General features: G+C 43.2%; 1 protein-coding gene across 1 annotated transcript in view; it reads right to left on the reverse strand.

Moving 5' to 3' along the window:
* NPTN (neuroplastin) overlaps positions 1–21,488 on the reverse strand; it is a 147,149-nt gene that overhangs the window by 31,294 nt on the left and 94,367 nt on the right. Inside the window, exons 3-5 of the mRNA XM_075345554.1 lie at positions 20,396–20,567; positions 16,968–17,062; positions 13,373–13,506 (exon numbers count right to left, since the gene is read on the reverse strand). Of these exons, the coding sequence (XP_075201669.1) occupies positions 13,373–13,506; positions 16,968–17,062; positions 20,396–20,567 (401 nt within the window). The remainder of the gene's footprint in view (positions 1–13,372; positions 13,507–16,967; positions 17,063–20,395; positions 20,568–21,488) is intronic.

Raw genomic sequence — 21,488 nt, forward strand, 5'->3', positions numbered from 1 at the left:
CTGTCAAATGGCGCTCCTTCTCTTCTGAGCCCCGCCATGCGCCCAAACAATTACTTTCCACCACATATGAGGTATCTGCGTACTCAGGAAAAAATGCACTATAAATTTTATGGTGAATTTTTTGCTGATACCCTTGTGAAAAAAAAGCTACCTAGTTGAAGCAACCGTTTTGTGGTAAAAAAAAAAAATTTTTCTTTTCACGGCTCAACGTTCTAAACTTCTGTGAAGCCCCCAGGTGTTCAAAGTGCTCACGAAACATCCAGAAAAAATATTTGAGGGTTCTAGTTTCCAAAATGGGGTCACTTGTGGGAGAGCTCCATTGGTTAGGCACCTCAGGGGGTCTTCAAACCCGACATGGCGTCCGCTAATGAGTGCAGCTAATTTTGCGTTCAAAAATTCAAATGGCGCTCCTTCCCTTCCGAGCTCCGCTGTGCGCCCAAACAATTGATTTTTACCACATATGAGGTATCAGCGTATTCCGGAGAAAATGCACAATAAATTGTAGGGTGCACTTTCTCTTTTCTCCCTTGTGAAAATGAAAATTTTATGGCTAAAGTAACATTTTTGTGTTAAAGAGTAAAATTTTCATTTTTTCCTTCCACATTGCTTTGGTTCCTGTGAAGCACCTAAAGGGTTACTAAACTTCTTGGATGTGGTTTTGAGCAGTGAGGGGTGCAGTTTTTAGAATGGGGTCACTTTTGGGTATTTTCTGTCACCTAGGTCTCTCAAAGTCACTTCAAATGTGATGTGGTCCCTAAAAAAAATTATTTTCTAAATTTTGTTGGAAAAATGAGAAATCGCTGATGACCTTTGACCCCTTCTAACTTCCTAACGAAAAAAAAATTTGTTTCGAAAATTGCGCTGATTTAAAGTAGACAAGTGGGAAAGTTTATTTAGTAACTATTTTGTGTGACATATCTCTCAGATTTATGGGCATAAATTTTCAAAGTTTGAAAATTGCGAAATTTTCTAAATTTTTGCAAAAATTTCCTAAATTTTCACAAATAAACGCAAAAATTATCGGTTTAAATTTACCACTGACATGAAGTACAATATGTCATGAAAAAACAATCTCAGAATCGCCAGGATCCGTTGAAGCGTTACAGAGTTATAACCTGTCAAAGTGACACTGGTCAGAATTACAAAAAATGGCCCGGTCATTAGGGTGTTTTAGTGGCCGGGGGTGAAGGGGTTAAAGTAGAATCTTGATTTTTTTATTTTTTTTTGTGTGTGTGTGCAAGTCAGGTTTGTTTAGTAAGAGGATATGGCCATCTGCAACCCATCTGACTATAATTTACACCATTGATATAATTGTCATCAGATCATGTCACACCATTTGGGCAGTTCGCTCATTTTTGTTTGCAGTCAATTTAAGTGCCGCCGGCCGTAGCGCATCAGCGAGGACCACAATCATTTAAGTGTTCACATACAGACAAGTGAATACATGGAATCCATGCTAACCCATTAGAATCTTGTATACTTTTCCAAAAATTTAATAGGAATCCAAATATAGGATATTGTCGTACTCTGACTTATATAGGTAGGCACCAACCTTCACTATTCAACGAGGTTATCCATACTTCTATATAGAAAATGCAAAAAGTCTTACAAACAAAATGAATGAATTGGAGACTCTTCATAGATTACGATGTAGTGGGCATTGCAAAAACTTGGCTGTACGAAAGCCATGACTGGATTACAAACGTAGAGGACAGGAAAGAAAAAGGTGTGTATTTTAGTTAAAACAAACTTGAGACCTGCGCTCAATGACAATGTAGAGACAGTATGGGTTAATCTACATTTGGATGGTAGCTATAATGGACAGCTGGGTAATTGGAGTTTGCTATAAGCCTCCTAATATAGCTGAACAGGTAGAGGATGAAATGCTGTAACATATTGAAAAGGCAGCAAATAATAATAATAGTCTACGCTATCCAGACTCCCAATAGTACATAAAATCTTGTGATTGTGTTAAAATCTGTAAGCTCTTATCTACAGTTCAAGACAATTTCCTCTCTCAGTTGAAAGATGAACCAACCAGGGGAGATAATTTACTGGATCTGGTCATGTCAAATAGACCAGATATAATTTCAGATCTACAGATTCAGTAGCATTTGGACCACTGCAACCATAATATGGTAAGTTTCAATGTAATATTCAATAAAAATTTCAGAGGAGAAATTTAAAAAACTGGACCTTTAGAGCGGCGTTACACGGTATGATATATCGTGCGATATGTCGTCTGGGTCACAGAATTCGTGACGCACATCCGGCATCGTTAGAGATGTCATACCGTGTGACACCTCCGAACGACTGTTAACGAGCAAAAATACTCATCTTATCGTTGCTCGTTGACACGTCGTTTATTTCCATAATGTCATTCCTCCCTCTGCGTGCCGGTTGTTCGTCGTTCCCGAGGCAGCACACATTGCTACGTGTCACACCCCAGGAACGACGAACAACTTACCTGCGTCCCGCCGGCAATGAAGGAAGGAAGGAGGTGGGCGGGATGTTACGTCCCGCTCATCTCCGCCCCTCCGCTTCTATTGGGCGGCCGCTGTGTGACGCCGAACGTCCCTCCCCCTTCAGGAAGAGGATGTTCGCCACCCACAGCGACATCGATAGGGAGGTGAGTACGTGTGACGGGGGTTTAACGACTGTGCGACACGGGCAAAGAATTGCCCGTGACGCACAAATGACAGGGGAGGGTGCGATCGCTCATGCGATTGCACGATATATCGTCTCATGTAACGCCGCCCTTAGGAAAGCTTATTTCAATAAATGAAGGGAAGAGTTTAACTTGCAGCCTTTGATCATGTACTGGTAACTGGGGATAAACATAAATGCCAAATGTTTAAACAAACTAAACTACTAGAATCCTGTAGAAAGCCTAATAAAATATCCAGGAATATAAAAGAAACCATTATGGATAAATAAGACAGTGCAAAGCATAAAACAAAGGGCATTCAAAACCCTTGAAGATTGAGAAATCAGAAATATAAGATCTCAGTAGAACATTTAAAAAAGAAAATCAAGCTAGCAAAGTTAGCTACTGAAAAACAATCGCCAACAAAATTAAAGTAAATCCCCCCAAATTTTATAAAACTGTTAATACCAAAAAGAAAAAAAAAATCCATGGCATCTACTCCTTAAAAGAAGACAATAGAAAGTTAACTATCGAGCACACCGAAAAGGCTGAGATAGGAAACATGCACTTTTCATGTGTTCACTAAAGGTCCAGTCACACTAAGCAACTTACCAGCGATCCCAACAACGATAGGGATCGCTGGTAAGTTGCTAGGAGGTTGCTGGTGAGATGTCGCACTGCGACGCTCCAGCGATCCCACCAGCAACCTGACCTGGCAGGGATCGCTGGAGCGTCGCTACACAAGTTGCTGGTGAGCTGTCACCAGCAACCAGTGACAAGCCCCCAGCGCCGCGTGGAAGATGCTGCGCTTGGTAACTAAGGTAAATATCGGGTAACCAACCCGATATTTACCTTGGTTACCACCACACGGAGCTACACGTGCAGAGAGCAGGGAGCAGCGCACACTGAGCGCTGGCTCCTTGCTCTCCTAGTTACAGCACACATCGGGTTAATTAACCCGATGTGTGCTGCAGCTACATGTGCACAGAGCAGGAGCCGGCACTGACAGTGAGAGGGGCAGAGGCTGGTAACGAAGGTAAATATCGGGTAACCAAGGACAGGGCTTCTTGGTTACCCGATGTTTACATTGGTTACCAGCCTCCGCAGAAGCCGGCTCCTGCTGCCTGCACATTTAGTTGTTGCTGTCTCGCTGTCACACACAGCGATGTGCGCTTCACAGCGGGACAGCAACAACTAAAAAATGGCCCAGGACATTCAGCAACAACCAACGACCTCACAGCAGGGGCCAGGTTGTTGCTGGATGTCACACACAGCGACATCACTAGCAACATCGCTGCTACGTCACAAAAGTTGTTCGTTAGCAGCGATGTTGCTAGCGATGTTGCTTAGTGTGACGGGGCCTTTACTGTTCATTCAGCAAGGCAAAAATCATAGTTCACCACCCGATATAACCAATGTAACACAAGAAGCAGTATGGTTGCGCGTCAGCAAATTAAATATCAACAAATTCCCCACGCCAGATCAAATTTATCTACATATATTAATGGCATTGAGAGGAGTAATTCATTGACAGACCGACGTATCTCATCTTTATACTCTCCTGTAACAGGTCGGTGCCACAGGATTGGAGGATGGCTGATGTACACATATTTAAGACAGTTAAAATGAACCTGTCATGTTGTTTTATGATGTTAGACTGCCCCCCGATGTGTTTTAAATGATACAATGTGCATCACTAACATGGTTTAAAAAAAAAAAAAAAAAAGGACAATGTTTAAGTGAATGCAGTAAATACCTTAGGTTTCAGTCATAGGGGCGGCGCTTTTTCTTGATCAGCCACTATCACTCAAATTTAGGTATGATTCTGTTTTGAACTTCAACAATGCGGGGGCGTTCCGAAGTTAAAAAAAAATAATCATGCCTGAACTTGAGGGACTATATTATGAAAAACGTTGGGTACGAGGAATGTAATTAAATTATTGCCAGGAAAGTACTAACATCCTACCTTTGTTTCCCAGTTACTATCAGAGAGTTCAATTCTCAAATGTTATTAATACCCTAATATTGTCACTTACTGTTTTGGTCTTGTCATTATTTAGCACATTATTGGTTCATAAACCACATCTATAAACCACGCAATCCCGTTTTCTCTTGTTACGGGTACAGGCATAACTATTACAATATGGTTTCCATGTGAATAAAAGGATGGCACATGGCCTTATACATAGAGCTGACACCCATCTCTAAAGACTGCTGTCAGAAATTACTGTTTAATCCTCAATTTCAAATGACAAGCGTCCTCAAAAGAAAATAAATTCAAAAATATAAAAGTGACTAATAATAAAAAACATGTGTTGAAAAAAATCCCACATGGTGAATGCCTTTAACCCCCTTCGAGACGACGGACGGATCTTTCCATCATGGTGCCCTGGGCCTTAAAGACGAAAGGACGGATCTTTCAGTCATGGCATAATCACGGCACCGGAGCCTCCGGTGACTGCAGTCGATTAACATAAACCGCAGATTCGGGGATGAGGGGACCTGTACCTGACCTCAGGAGGGGTGGTGCCTCCTCCCCGGACTTACGGAGGCTGTGATTGGCTGACGAACGCCGCTCAACCAATCACAGCCACTGTAATGTTCCAGCCATTTAAAATGACTGAAACATTGAAATCCAGCCCTGACCAGTGCAACTGTAGCACTGGCCATCGGCTGGAGCTGTGTGACCTCACTGGATCACCCTCCCCCAGTTCCAGCAGCTCTGATTGGAGAGATCGGCCTTGTGACCGATCTCTCCAATCACCATGGACCTGTTGCCGGTGACCGCCCCCGTCACCTGTTGTTCCTGCAGCACGCCAGCACAGTGAGTGTATACAGTGCAATGGCAGGGCGACAAGCTCCGGTCCGGGCGGTCCCATGCTGTTATGTGACCGGAGCATGGGACCCGGAAGTTGCCGCGCTGCCATTGCACTGTATGAAACCGGCGAAAAGCCTCCCGATCCGCCGCTGCCCTCCGCCATCTGCCACCTGTCTCCCCGATCTGCTGCCCGCACCCCCACCCCTCGTGATCTGCTGCCCGCACCCCCACACCTCCCGATCCGCCGCTGCCCTCCGCGATCTGCCACCTGTCTCCCCGATCTTGTGCCCGCACCCCCACCCCTCGTGATCTGCTGCCCGCACCCTCACCCCTCCCGATCCGCCGCTGCCCTCCTCCGTCTGCCAGTGTCACCGCTCTCCCCGATCTGCTGCCCAGCCCCTCTCCTCCGTTATGCGCTGCGCGCCACTCCCCCTCGTGATCGGCTATCCGCCCCCTCCCCTGTCACCCCCGTGATGTGTGCTCCCTCCCCTGTCACCCCCGTGATGTGTGCTCCCTCCCCTGTCACCCCCGTGATGTGTGCTCCCTCCCCTGTCACCCCCGTGATGTGTGCTCCCTCCCGTCACCCCCGTGATGTGTGCTCCCTCCCCCGTCACCCCCGTGATGTGTGCTCCCTCCCCCGTCACCCCCGTGATGTGTGCTCCCTCCCCCGTCACCCCCGTGATGTGTGCTCCCTCCCCCGTCACCCCCGTGATGTGTGCTCCCTCCCCCGTCACCCCCGTGATGTGTGCTCCCTCCCCCGTCACCCCCGTGATGTGTGCTCCCTCCCCCGTCACCCCCGTGATGTGTGCTCCCTCCCCTGTCACCCCCGTGATGTGTGCTCCCTCACCTGTCACCCCCGTGATGTGCTGTCCGCTCTCCCGCCACCTCTCACCCGTGATTTGTGCTCCCTCACCTCTCACCCAGTGATCTGTGCTCCCTCACCTCTCACCCCCGTGATCTGTGCTCTGCTCACCTGTCTCCCCCGTGATCTGCACTGCGCTCCCTCTCCTACCTCTCACCCTCCCCGATCTGCTGCCTCCATCTCCTGTGATCCTGCTGCCTAGATCCATCCTGTAAGGAAACTATCCCCAATCTCACCTCCCACTCCCCTTCCCTCCCATCCCCCCTTCACCCCATCCACTGCGCCCTCTCCCATCCGCCCCACCCTATACCAGCCGCCTCCGTCTCACAATCACAGATGCTCCCTTTATATGCAGCTGCCCCCCCATCTGCCGCTGTTCTGATCCATCCTGTAAGTATTGTTCGTGGCTCTTTTCTAACTATCCGCAATCGCATCTCCCACTCCCTCTCCCCCCCCTCCTCGCCGCCAAGTGCTGATCAGCTACGTGATTGGCTGATCAGGTACGTAATTGTTGCTCTAGTTTTTGCTTTTTTTTTGTGCACCCCAAATAAAAAAAAACAAAAAAAACAACCGAACAATTAGGTGCCTGATCAGCAATCGTCCTGCAGTCGTACTCGACTTTGGACAGGACTTTTTTCCATCCCACCTAGTCCCCCCCCCCACCTTTTTTGCAGAACATTCATGTGTGCGCCCTGTTTTTTTTCTATGCCATGGGGGTTCTAGTTTACAAAATGGGGTCACGTGGGGGAGCTCCACTGTTTCGGCACCCCAGGGGGTCTCCAAACACAACATGGAATACACTAATTATCCCAGACAATTTTGCGTTTGAAAAGTCAAATGGCGCTCCTTGCATTCCGAGCCTGCTGTGCGCCCAAACATTTGATTTCCACCACATATGAGGTGTCTGTGTACTCAGGAGAAATTGCACAATACTTTTTATGGTGCAATTTTTCCTGATACCCTTGTGAAAAATAAGCTACCTGGTTGAAGTAACAATTTTGTGGTAAAAATATTTTATTTTATTTTCACGGCTCAACTCTATTAACTTTTGTGAAGCCCCCAGAGGATCAAAGTGCTCAATAAACATCTAGATAAATTCCATGAGGGGTCTAGTTTCCAAAATGGGGTTACATGTTTGGGAGCTCCACTGTTTCGGCACCTCAGGGGCTCTCCAAACGCAACATGGTGCGGCTAACGATTCCAGCTAATTTTCTGTTCAAAAAGTCAAATGACGCTCCTTCCCTTCCGAGTCCTGCCGTGCGCCCACATATGAGGTATCTGCGTGCTCAGAAGAAATTGCCCAACAAATTTTGGGGGTTCATTTAATCCTGCTACCCTTGTGAAATGCAATATTTGAGGCTAAATTAACATTTTTGTTGCAAAAAGTAAAATGTTCATTTTTCCTTCCACATTGCTTTAGTTACTGTGAAGCATCAGAATGGTTAATAACCTTCTTGAATGTGGTTTTGAGTAGCCTGAGGGGTGCAGTTTTTGGAATGGTTACTTTTGGGTGTTTTGTGTCATGTAGACCTTTCAAAATCGCTTCAAATGTGATGTGGTCCCTAAAAAAAGTGGCTTTGTAAATTTTGTTTTAAAAATGAGAAATTCAAACTTTGAACCCCTATAACTTCCTTAATTTTTTTTTTTTCCCCCCAAAATTGTTCTCAGGTAAAGTAGACATGTGGGAAATGTTATTAATTATTTTGTGTCATATGTCTCGTTGGTTTTAGAGCATAAAAATTCAAAGTTTGAAAATTACAAAATTTTCAAAATTTTCGCGAAATTTCCGTTTTTTTTTCACAAAGAAACGCAAAGAATATCGGCCTAAATTTACCACTAACATGAAGCCCAATATGTCACGAAAAAACAATCTCAGAATCACCGGGATCCGTTGAAGCGTTCCAGAGTTATAACCTCATAAAGTGACACTGGTCAAAATTGCAAAAAATTGTCTTTAGGGTCAAAATAGGCTTGGGCTGAAGGGGTTAAAAAAAAAAAGGCCATTTTTGTTTTTTTCCCCCAAATAATATTAAAGATGTAAAAATTAACAAAGCCATACAGTGCATTAAAAAGTGTTCGTACGATGAACTTTTCCACATTTTTTTTTTCATGTCCATACCCACAAACAAATGTATATTAGGCCGATTTCAGACGTACGCGTTTCAGGTACGTGTGACATCCGTTTTTAACACTGATGCCACACATACCCATGTTATTCTCTGGAGTTACTCACACGGCCGTGTTTACACATGGACCTTGTGACCCCCTCGTGGCCCTGCACGCACACATGACGTTTTTTTCTCCAGCAGCACAGGTGTCACACGGATCACACACTGATGTGATCCGTGTGACATCAGTGTGACACGTACCCGAGAAAAACACAGATCTTTGAAATAAAAAGATTTTCTATAGTCACCTGTATCCAGCGGTGTTTTGTTTGGCTCTGCTGCCTCCCGCTCATTATATTCATTGATTATTTACTCCACTGAGGCCCTGGAAGCTGGAGAATTGCCAGGAACAGCACCGAGGACAGCACCACGGAGACAGGTGATTATTCAGCTGTGTGGTGGTTGTGTAGACATTTGTGTGTGTTCAGTGTATACATGCATGTGCGCTATGTGTGTGTGTGCTTGGTGTATCTGCTGTGTATACATATGTGTGTGTATATGTGGTGTGTGTGTATATGTGGTGTGTGTGTGTGTGTGTGTGTGTGTGTGTGTGTGTGTGTTTGTAGCGAGGACCTGGAGGCAGCATCGGGGACTCAGAGTTCCCAATGAACTCTGATGAACCCATGAAGTCACCGTGGTGACACGTGCTGTAGCGGGGGTGTCATCAGAGCTCATTGGGAATACCAATGACCTCCTGGACATCACTGCACACACGGCTTGGTGTATCACTTGTCCCTGGCGTTGCTGTACCCAGTGCTGTCCTGTGATGCTCTGGCTTCCAGCTCCTCAGTGCGGTGAATAATCAATGAATATAATGAGCAGCAGTCCGAAGTAAGAGGCAGCAGAGCCGAAGAAAGCAGCGCTGGATACAGGTGAACATAGAAAATTTTTTTTATTTCAAAGACCAGTGTTTTCTCCGGTACCTGTCACACATATGCAAACACAGATGACACACGTATGGCCATAACCACGTGTGGCTTGTACCTGATTAAACACGGACGTCTGAAACCGGCCTTAATGGAATTTTATGGGATATACCTTTACTGTGTCTTTCCAAAAAATAAGACAGTGTCTTGCACTTATTTTTTTTGCCCCCAAAAAAGCGCTAGGGCTTATTTTTGGAGTAGATCTTATTCTTGGAGAAACATGGTTGGGGGTAAGTTTACCCCCCCAGAAGACTCATACTTACCAGACTCCGGACATCTGCGTGGCACTCGGTCCTCCCCTGTGATCTCCAGGCCCTCTCAGCAGGTATGCTGCACGCCATCCTCCCCTGCTTCTGGCCGACACACTCACATACATCAGATCGCGCGTGCAGACACACAATTTACCGATCAGATCGCACACACACAATCACTAGTCACTCACCACATCCGCAGTACAGAATGCCTCTGGCCGCAGAGAAAGATGGGAGGAAGTTATGCATCGCAGGTCCTGTAAGCATTCCATCCACAGCCGCAGGTCCTTGCGTTCCACCGTACTGTCTCGGGATTCTGCCGGCCAGAAGGAAATGTGTATCGCTGGATGTAGTGAGTGTGCGTGCGCGATCTGATGAGTGATTGTGTGTGATCTGATGTGTGTGGGTGTACGATCAACAGCAGGGCCTCCAGCTCGGCGTCTGGTGAGAATGATTGAGGGGTGTCTGCTGTCTATAATAAGTGTCCTGCAGTATCTAACTTGTTTAGCTGGATGGACGCTTCATTATTGAACCGCGACTACGGATTATTTTCAGGATTGGCATATATTTAAGCCTTGCTCCGAAAATGCTGACTATCCCTACTAGGGCTTTTTTCTTTCGGGGGGGGGGGGGGGGGGGGGGGGGCGGGGAGTGTCTTATTTTTGGGAAAAACACGGTACTTCATGCTGGTATTTGTAAAGTGTAAAGGAGACGATACATGGCTTTCTAAATATTAAAAAAAAAAACCCTGAAAATTGTGACATGCATTTGTATTCCGCCCCATTAAGTCAATACTTTGTAGAACCACCTTTCCCTGCAATCACTGCTACAAGTGTTTTGGGGCTGTCTCTACCAACGTTGCACATCTAGTGGCTGAAATTTTTGCCCTTTCTTTTTTTGAAAACTAGTTCTAGCGAAGGCCGGGATCACTCTAGCGTATAACATCCGTTGCGAGAGAATCAGATGCGATATGCTAATGACACTCGGGTCAGACTCTGCTGCGAGCGTGAGCCGAATGTAACATTAAGGCCAGAGTCACACTTGTGAGTGGCTCGCATCACCCGACATGGCCACACACTCTTCTGACAGGAGCAGGTCGGCTACATGTATTTCTATGCATCTGAAACGCTCTTGTCCGGAGAGCGTGAGGCTGTGCCGAGTGATTCAATGCGAGACTTGCGCAAGTGTGACTCTAGCCCAATTGTTCCAATTCTCTTGCATGCGAGAATCTGAGCAGAGGTGAGGAAACTTACCAGAGATTAATCTCTATATCATTTCTATTGCCTCTCTGTGTATTTAAGACTGCACTAGGAGGTTATCCAAATGCAGTCTGATGTTTCACATGCACCCCTAGACTAGTGTGGGTGCGCACGATCCAAGACACTTCCAATCGCAGGATGCTGCAATTTTTTCCTCGATTCGTCCGATTAGAGCTGAGAAAAATCTTGCAGATCTGACTTGTATTGTTGTCTAACATTGGGATAAGCGCAATGCGATATTGTCTCACATTGCTCTAGTCCGATTTATACACTCATGTGAGCAAACCACAAGTCAGATTGGATGGAGAGGGTCTGAACAGCAATTTTCAAATCTTGCACAGATTTTCAATGAGATTTAGGTTTGATGTGTGACTGGGCCATTTACACACAAATATGCTTTGATGTAAATAATTCCATTGTAGCTCTGGCAGTATGTTTAGGGTCGATGTCCTGCTGGAAGCTGAACCTACACCTCAGTCTCAAGTCTTTCGCAGCCCCAGTTTTCAGCCTGGATTGCCCTGTATTTACAGTAGCTCCATCCATCTTTGCATCAAATCTGACCAGCTTCCCTGCCAAAGAAAAACATCACCACAGCAGGATGCTGCCACCAAAATGTTTGTCAGTGGGCAAGGTGTAGTGTTAATTTTCTGCTACACACTGTTGTCCTTTTAGCCTAAAAAACGATCTTCTTTGGTCTCATGTGACCAGAGCACCTTCTTCCAAATGCAAGTTGTGTCCTCTACATGTTTTTTTTGCCAGCTGCAAACAGGACGGGCTGTTTACTCCCCAATGGTCCCAAAAATTTTTAGAAAACCATGTATCATTTCCTTTACACTTCACAAATACTTGCTACTTAATGATGGTATGTTCACATAAAATGCCAATGAAAAGGTGTAGTGTGAAAAAAATATGGAAAAAAGTTTCCGTGGTACAAGTTCTTCAAGCACGATGTGCCAAAAAATTATTCCAATGAAAAATAGTTTGTTCTGCAAAAAAAAAAAAAATCAAACCCGCATAAAGCTCCATCCGCAGAAAAATATTACATTTGAGATGTAGCAAATATGTATTGTGCAAAAGTAGTAAAAAATTATCTATATTTAAATTTGATAGTACTGTAATCGTAACAAACTGCAGAATATAAAATAAAATTCAGTCATGAAATTAAAATCATTAAATTTAAAAAAAATAAATAAAAAAAATTACTACATTTATCCTATTCACCTGCTTCTCCCGCCCCTCCAAAAAAGTTAATACATAATGGAGCCTTTGTGCATTCTGCAAAAATATTCAACTCCATTAATAGAAGAATATTGCAATTATAGCATATGAATAGCAATGAAAAAAAACAAACCACACACACACACACCGCATGTTCAAAATTTACATTTGGCCATTTACTAAAGCGAAACTCCAGTGTTTATTTTTATTTCACCGCTGGCGTAACACTTGAAATCAAAAGTCCCTTGTGCATACTCATTAACCTGCCGCCATCTTCATCCAGCATTGCTCCCATTGGTCTCCAGCAATTTGTGACTTACCGGGCAGCTACAGTGTGTTATGGAACACATTGAAGGTCACAAATAAATACAACTCTTTGTGAGCCTTCTTCCATCTCTCATTGTATTGAGAACTTGTGACGTAACGTCTGACTTCTGGCCAGTCCGAAGTTACAGGCACAAGATGGCACACGGGACTGAAGAGACGTCGACAAAGAGGGTTAGTATAAGACCGGGGGCAGAGGACTTGTATTTAAAGAATCACTCCAGTGCTGCAGTGGTGTTTTAACTACTTATTGCAATCTCGTACATTTATGGGATATGTACAGGATTTCCCTTCGATGTATAGTACATGTGGATCCCACCATGCCAAGGAACGCATCTGTCTTTGGAGTGTTGGTGAGAATTCGTCTTCTATTTTTGGTAATTCCTAACTTAACACTGACATAAGTGGGATCTACATCTACTGTATATCCCATAGATCTGCCATACATGTATCAGATGGGAATACCCTTTAAGGAGATAAATAAGATTTTGGTAACAAAAGAAACAAGCAGAAAATCAGAATGCTGGAGCGGTGTGTGCTGAATATTTCTTTCAACAGATATTATTTATCGGAACCTATGACACTTTATTCTCTCAGTCGCAAAGATGAAGCATTGGAATTACACTGTTATGCAGTTAGCAGATATTGCAATTACTGGCAGGTGCATCCGCTCCATACTCCAGCACTTGGCATGCACTGCGTATATACTGTACGTTGGATGTTGGAAATGGGTTAAATATTCAGGTTTCATTCTTGACTTGTCCATTATTATTACAGAAATTACCCAAAGTCTCTAAGACGCTTATATGGCAAATTAAAAAACTAATATATATTTTCTTCAGGATATAACATCTAAAAAATAAAATGAAACCAATATATTTATTCTTGAGTGTACTTACAACTAGCATATCATCAACCACTTTGTACCAAGTCCATTCTGGGTGAGGATATCCTACACATCTACAATATAGAACAGCTTCTTGTCCCTCATTCTTGTTTTCACTCTTTTTGTGCCCAGTGATTTCTGGAGAAGCTAAAAAATGAAATAAAGCAGAAAACAATCTTTTCTAGTTAGACAGATGAATGATCATGCAATTATTGCAGCAAGTTTTCCTAAAATTAGCTAAACTAATATGGCAATATTAGTCAAATATATTTAAAGGGAACCTACCAGTCAATTAATGCTACACAAACTAGAGGAAGCAGTATGAATCCGTACCTGTCTGCACAATTGTAGCCAGGTAGGTTTTTCTCTGAAACTCCAGTTTCAGATAAAGCAAGCTTTAAAATCATATCCAGGACCATAGGAGTAGCCTAAACTAGTCTAAAGCGGCCCAGGCTAGTATTATCTTCATCTACGGTCTTTAAAAGGGGACCTGTCCGCAGGATATTTGATTCTTAAAGCACCTCTCCAGGGTGTGTATGTTTGTTTTTTTATTTGACTTCTGGAGAGGAGTTTTAAATCCAAGTCCCTTGCCCCCTGTTATATACTCATCAGCCACCATCTTCTGCTATTGCCGTAGCTCCCGGCAGCTCCAGTGTTTCATAGAGCCCACCAGAGGTCACTTTTCAATGCAACTGTATGAGAGCTTCGTTCTGGCTCTCCTACACCTGTAGAGTTCTTCTGACACAAATGCCGACTTCTGTCCAGTCAGAAGTTAACCCCTTCACACCCGGGCGATTTTACGTTTTTCGGGGGGGGGGGTTCGCTCCCCTTCTTCCGAGAGCCGTAACTTTTTTATTTTTCTGTCAATCTTGCTATTTAGGGGCTTATGTTTTGCGGGACGAGTTCTACCTTTAAACAAAACCATAAGTTTTACCATATAGTGTACTAGAAAATGGCAAAAAAATTTCAACTGCAAAAAAATTGCAAAAAATCCCCCTGCGATTCCATGATTGTTTTTGGGATAGTTTAGTCATACTGTTTACTATATGGTAAAACTCATGTGTGTGTGTGATGCCTCAGGTCAGTACGAGTTCGTAGATACCAAACAAGTATAGGTTTACTTTTATTTAAGAGGTTAAAAAAAATTTCAGAAGTTTGTCTCAAAAAATGGAGCACTTTTTGCGTCATTTTCCGTGATCCGTAGCGTTCTTATTTTTCGGGATCTATGGCTCAGTGACTGCTTATTTGTTGCGTCTCGAGTTGATGTTTTTAATGGTACCGGTTTTGCGCAGAAGCACCGCTTTGATCGCCTGTTATTGCATTTTGCGCAAAATTCGTGACGAAAAAATGTAATTTTGGTGTCTGGAATTTTTTTGCCGTTACGCTGTTTACCGATCAGATTAATTGATTTTATATTTTGATTGATTGGGCATTTCTGAACGCGGCGATACGAAATGTGTATATTTTTTTCTTTTTTTAACCCTTTAATTTTGAATGGAGGCGATTTGAGTTTAGGTTTTTTATTTTTTAAAAAACTTTTTTTACTTTACTAGTACCCCTAGGGGACTATAACGATCAGCAGTCTGATCGCTCATTCTTTTTTTGTAGATCAGAGCAGCATGGCTCTGATCTGCACAAAAGCAGCTCTCCTCTCACACACGGCCCTCTGTCGGCTGTAAGAGGAAGTGACTCATAATAGCTACAGGAGTCATTACATGACCCTGTGCTACCATGGCAACCATCGGATCCACATGATCACATCACGTGACTTCCGATGGAGCCATGTAAGTGAATGTTTACCGCTGCCCACTATTTCATCGCGCTGTGACATTTTCACAGTGCGCTGTATGGGGTTAGCAAGCACGAGTAGGTAGCGAACCCACTCGTGGTTGATAGCTGCACATGTCAGGTGACTTACAGAGATCGCTGCCGGCGGCAGCAGGCAAGGATTAACCTGACACGATCCATGACGTACCTATTACGTCATGTGTTTAGTGAAGATCTTAAAAGCACAAGATGGCGTTGCGGGACCGGAGCGATGCTCAAAAAAGGTGAGGACATCGGACGATGAGTATAACACCAGGGGGATCAGATTTGAAACACCCTTCAGTAACGAAAGAAACGCTGCTGTGGTGCGTTAATTAAAGGTATGAGTGTAAAGCCCTTTTAAATGCTTATAACATTCATATCTTGTTGTAGAATTGTATTGGGACATTAATGAGAAATCAATTTTTAAAGTGATATTTGTATATGCATTGTGTCAGGCACTAATATCACCAGCTCTGCTGTACTTTGTTGCCCACCCATTATTAACACGTCACTTTTCCCTCAGTGACCTGTCTCCACAGCACAGGCATTGCCCGAGTTTGTTTCATCAGAAGATGCGGCGCCTGCGCAGTGAGCTCCTGATGACATTGCGTGACCAATATACACAGATTGCTACAACATTACTAGGAGCTCACTGCACAGGTGCTGCCATCATCTGGGTTAGTTTCATCAGAATGGGCGGCGCCTACGCATTGAGCTCCTAATGTCTTTACAGGAATCGAAACATTGATCTCACAGTGTTATCAGGCGCTCACTGTGCAGGGGCCGCCCCTTCTGATGAAATGAACCTTGGCAATGACAAAGCCTGCATAGAGGACATAGGTCACTGAAGGAAGAGTGACCTGTCAATCGACAACCAGACGGCAGTGGTGGACAGCAAAGTACAGCAAAGCTGGATAGTGAAGTGCCTGCCCTGATGGACTGGAATAAAACGGCAGCAATAGATTTATCACTAATGCCCCAAAGAACGTAATAAGCATTAAAAGGGGCTTTACACTCATACCTTTAGTTAGGGATCGAATATTCTACTGATATGTCCTCTAAGCTAAACTAAACCATGTTTTGTTTTGTTTTAAACGCACAGCATTTTAAAGAAACATATACTGTACCTGGCAGCAACCATGCTGCATTGATCCTATTCATGGTGCTTATGGCTTGGGCAGCACAAATCAAGTGACCATCTTACTTAAAGGGGTTTTCCAACAAAGTTTTCTAGTTGATTTTAAAATCAACAAATCTTCGAATAATAAATTGTAACAATTGGATGTTTAAAAGGAAAAAAAAAAAAAAAACGTTCCTGTGCTGAGATACTCATATGTGTCCCTGCTATATACTGTGTAATGGCCATGTCTGGCCGCACAGGGACATGGTCTGATCATACCACATCTACTGGGCCGGAGAAGCAGAGGAAAAAAAAAAAAAAAAAAAAGTATACAGACATTACAGCAGACAAGGAGCTGCAATCCCATGCTATAATGTCTTTATACTTTTTTTTTTTTTTTACTTAGTCTCTGGTCCAGAATATGTGGTATGATCAGACCATGTCCCTGTACGGTCAGACACGGCCATTACACAGCACATATATAAAAGGTTCTCAGCACAGGAACTTTTTTTTTTTTTTTTTAAACAATTTAAATTGTGGAACTTATTCCAAAATCTATTGATTAAAATCAACTTTAAAAATTGACTTTGTTAGAGGGGAAAACCCCTTTAAATCTAATACTGAAAACTGTTTATAAAAATTTACATTTGCAACTAGTTTATTTTGAATGGATACGAACCTTTCACTTCAATAGTAGCATTGACAGGGGGAGAGCCTGTGAAGTTAAATACACACTGATATTCTCCAGAATCATCAGCTTTTGGTTTTAAGATCCTGTAAATACAACATGAACAAGAGGTCAAGAAAACAGCTTTATAGTATTCAACATATAATATGATCTCTAAGGAAGCATTAAATCAGCAAGTTTCCTACACTTTATCCAGTACAAAAAACACTGTAGGACAACAAAATCAGAGGACAAATTAAGTTTGAATATAAATGACATTTATGTCTAAACAGCATTAGGTTTCTGGGCATACCTATTACGGTGTTCATTAGATAATAACGATCTGCTAATGCTGTCAAAAGACCATGCGGACTTTTTACATCTTTATATCCCAAGTATACTTATCTTTTACTTCTGAAGAAGCTAGAACACACTGGGGCAAATTTAGTAGAACACATTTTTAGACACTCATTTTTAGCGTGAAATTTAGACTACACAGTCTTAAAGGCAACCTGACAGCTGATGCACATTACCTGATTCTCAGGCAGCATGTATCAGACACTGGCTGTATGATTTTAGCCATGTCGCGGGCGTCATCGCCCCACCTGCTGCTGCCCTGGAGTGACAGGACTTTCATTGGAAGCACACACAGGGAGAGCTCTGTCAGTCACGGGCAGCTGCTGGGGAATAGCCACTAGGGTCCCGCCTGTCCAACTAGCGGCTCAGTCCCTGGCGGCCTTTAACCCCTTCACGACGATGGATGGATATATCAGTCATGGAGCGTGTCCCATTAAGCCCCGCCTCCTGCCGCGGGCAGGCGGTGGTCGGCAAACATATCAGCTGTTTTCAACAGCTGACATGTGTGCCTGCTAGCCGCGGGTGGAATCGCTTCCACCCGCAGCCATTAACCCCTTCTTAAATCTCGCTGCCAAAGTCTGGCAGCAAGATCTAAATGCGCACGGCCATGTTTTTTACTTACCGCCGCCCCCACCGGAAGTCACGTGCGTGATTACGTGACTATCGGTGGTTGCCATCGTAGCACAGGGTCATGTGATGACGCCTGCAGCTATGAAGTTTCACTTTCGTTTTCCCTCGGCCGCGAGCAGAGAGAAACAGAAAGTAACTGAATCTGCTGTTTACAGCTGTATAGCTGTGATGAGCAGATAGATAAGAGCGATCGGATTGCAGATCGCTATAGCCCCCTAGGGGGACTAGTAAAATAAAAAAAAAAATAAAAAAAACCTAAAAAGTTGAAAACACCCCACCTTTCCCCCCATTGAAAATTCAAGGGTTAAAAAATAAATAAATATACACATATTTGGTATCGCCGCATTCAGAAATGCCCAATCAAAATATAAAATCAATTAATCTGATTGGTAAACAGCATAGTGGCAAAAAAAATCCAAACGCCAAAATTACGTTTTTTGGTCTCCGCACGTTTTACGCAAAATGCAATAACAGGCGATCAAACGTAGCATCTGCACAAAAATGGTACCATTAGAAACGACAGCTCGAGACGCAAAAAATAAGCCGTCACTGAGCCATAGATCCCAAAAAATAAGAACGCTACGTGTTTCGGAAAATGGCGCAAAACGTGCGCCACTTTTATTGGACAAACTTATGAATTTTTTTTAACCCCTTAGATACAAGTAAAACTATACATGTTTGGTGTCTACAACCTCGCACCAACCTCAGGCATCATACCCACATATCAGTTTTACCATATAGTGAACACCGTGAATAAAACATCCCAAAAACTATTGTGTGCCATCACACTTTTCTTGCAATTTTTCCGCATTTGGAATTTTTTTGCCGTTTTCCAGTACACCATATGGTAAAACTTATGGTTTCATTTAAAAGTACAACTTGTCCCGCAAAAAACAAGCCCTCATATGGCAAGATTGACGGAAAAATAAAAAAAAAAGTTACGGCTCTCGAAAGAAGGGGAACAAAAACGCAAAACCGCAAAAACGGAAAGTGCCCTGGGGCTGAAGGGGTTAAAAATCTATATTTTTTTACGAAGTTGAAATCATGTGAGGTGATGTGTTGGGCACGTGATTTTGTGGCACTCACTAATATAGAAGTATTAGATTCTCCAACTGGAAAACAGCATGCTGATGCCAGTGCTTTTCAATTGGGGGAGGCCAGTGTGTATCTAGAGATTAAAGGGAACTGTCGCCATGAAAATGCAGTCCAATCTGCAGGCAGCATCTTCAGAGCTGGAGGAACAGAGCAGACTGATGTATAGGTTTGTGATAAGATTCAGTATAAAATGTGTTTTAATCAGACCAGTAGCCGGTACATCGGTGATTAAAACCGCTCTATCTATACTTAGACAAAGACCGCTGTAAGTCACTGATCAGACCGACCACTGGACCAGAAATTCAAGAAAGAGCCGAGGTTTAAATGATTAAAACACAGCTTATACGGACTATTTTCTTACAAAACTATACATCAATATGTTCAGCTCCCCCTGCCCTAGAACATGTTCATTGCATATGGGACTGCAGGTTCCCTAAAACTGCTCTGAGGCCAGTGAGGTGACCCGGAGAGTTCTACTTCGTCGTGGACTAAATAAGAAGGATAAGTTAAAGGGTGTTTGGAGGAAATATACATCAATGATGTCCCAGGGTAATGCCAGTCTCTGCTCTCAGTCTTCACTTTGTTCTCTCCTTTAACAATGCGCACTGATAGCATCCTCTCTTGTAGACTCTGCCCTGCTCATTAAAGGCGGCGAGGGTGCGCACAGATTCTGCGCATTGAAAAGGAATAATGCACAATGAGCGTATACTGAGCATGCATCAGAATTAAGAAAACACATGCTCAGTAGAGCGGGGACTAACCCAACCCTGGAAACAGATGTAACTGATGACTTCACTTCAGGATAGAATAAGCAGCTATGGCATTAACATCAGCCCCAACCTGACGATGTCCCATTCGAGTATCTGAGAATGGGCTGGCACTTCTCAAATAAAGGGTCATAAAATCTGAGGGGTAGTGGTTGGACTACAAAGGGAACAGGAGAGACTTTTTAATTTAAGTATATTAGAAAATCAAATAAGATTGTTACAGTATAGGCATTTTGAATTAAAAAACAACTTTCATTTTGGACCACCCCTTTAAAAGCTCAAGTACGACAAAGCACCTTCAGCTCAACATGGAGAAGCATACTATGAAGACCTGATAAATGCAAAATGCAATACACTTCATTACTGGTTAAATGACTTGTTTTTATAGGTTCACAGACTGGCCAGTATATTAAGCAGGAAGAGGATAATTGCTGGCCTCATAGGCCACAAAGCCTGTTGCTTATAATAGGGGCCCCACAATGTGCTGCATAATCTATGGAAAAGGCATAAGCCAGTAATAAGAAATAGAAAACTGAATAGTCTATATAAGATCTAGTGTTTTTATTTTCCCTAAAAGTATGTGTGGCTTACTTGTGCTCCATGGTAGTGCTGCTTGTCAAAGTGCCAGTAATCTCCACACCATTCTTGGTCCAGTAGGTGCCTTGAACTGTGCCTAGGCCATTCTGGGTGAGGTTGCACTGCAAGAAAATGGGGCCAGAGTCTTTCTTTATAGTTACTTCTTCACTGGCATTGATTTTTGGCTCTGAAAGAACAAAGTGTTAGTTTTTAAAGGTTTTTTTATTATTTTAAATAAGAACATTTAAATGCTTTTTGCACTAGATGTAATAATAAAATAGCATACACTTTTATTATTGCATCAATACACTTATACTAAACAAAAATAAAAACTACATTTTTGTTTTTACTCCTATTTTTCATGAGCTGAACTCAAAGATCAAAGACTTTATGTAGACAAAAGGCCTTTTCTTAAATATTGTTCATAAATTTGTCTAAATCTGTGTTGGTGAACACTTCATTGCTGAGGTAATCCATCCAATGCACAGGTGTGGCAAATGAAAATGCTGATTAGACAGCATGATTAGTGCACAGGTGTGCCTTAGGCTGGCTGCAATAAAAGGCCACTCTAAAATCTGCAGTTTTACCATACAGGACAATGCCACAGATGTTGCAAGTTTTGACAGAGAGCACAATTGGCATGTTGACTGAAGGAATGTCCACCAGAGCTGTTGCCCGTGAATTGAATGTTCATGTTTTTACCATAAGCAGTCTCCAAAAGGCATTTCAGAGAATTTGGAAGTACTTCCTGTCGGCCTCACAACCGCACACCCACATGTAACCACACCAGCCCAGGCCCTCAACGTCAAGCATCTTCACCTTCAAGATCATCAGAGACCAGCCACCCGAACTAGTGCTACAACAATCGGTTTGCATAAGCAAAGAATTTCTATATAAAAACTGTCAGAATCCGTCTCAAGGAAGCTCATTTGCATGCTCGTCATCCTCAGAGTCTCTGACTGCAGTTCGTCGTCTTAACTGGCTTGAGTGGGCAAATGCTCACATTTGATGGCATCTGGCATGTTGAAGAGGTGTTCTCTTCACGGATGAATCCTGGTTTTCACTGTGCAGGGCAGATGGCAAACTGTGTGCATGGCGTTGTATGGGT

Source organism: Anomaloglossus baeobatrachus, chromosome 4 (assembly GCF_048569485.1).
Source record: "Anomaloglossus baeobatrachus isolate aAnoBae1 chromosome 4, aAnoBae1.hap1, whole genome shotgun sequence".
Taxonomy (NCBI): Eukaryota; Metazoa; Chordata; class Amphibia; order Anura; family Aromobatidae; genus Anomaloglossus; species Anomaloglossus baeobatrachus.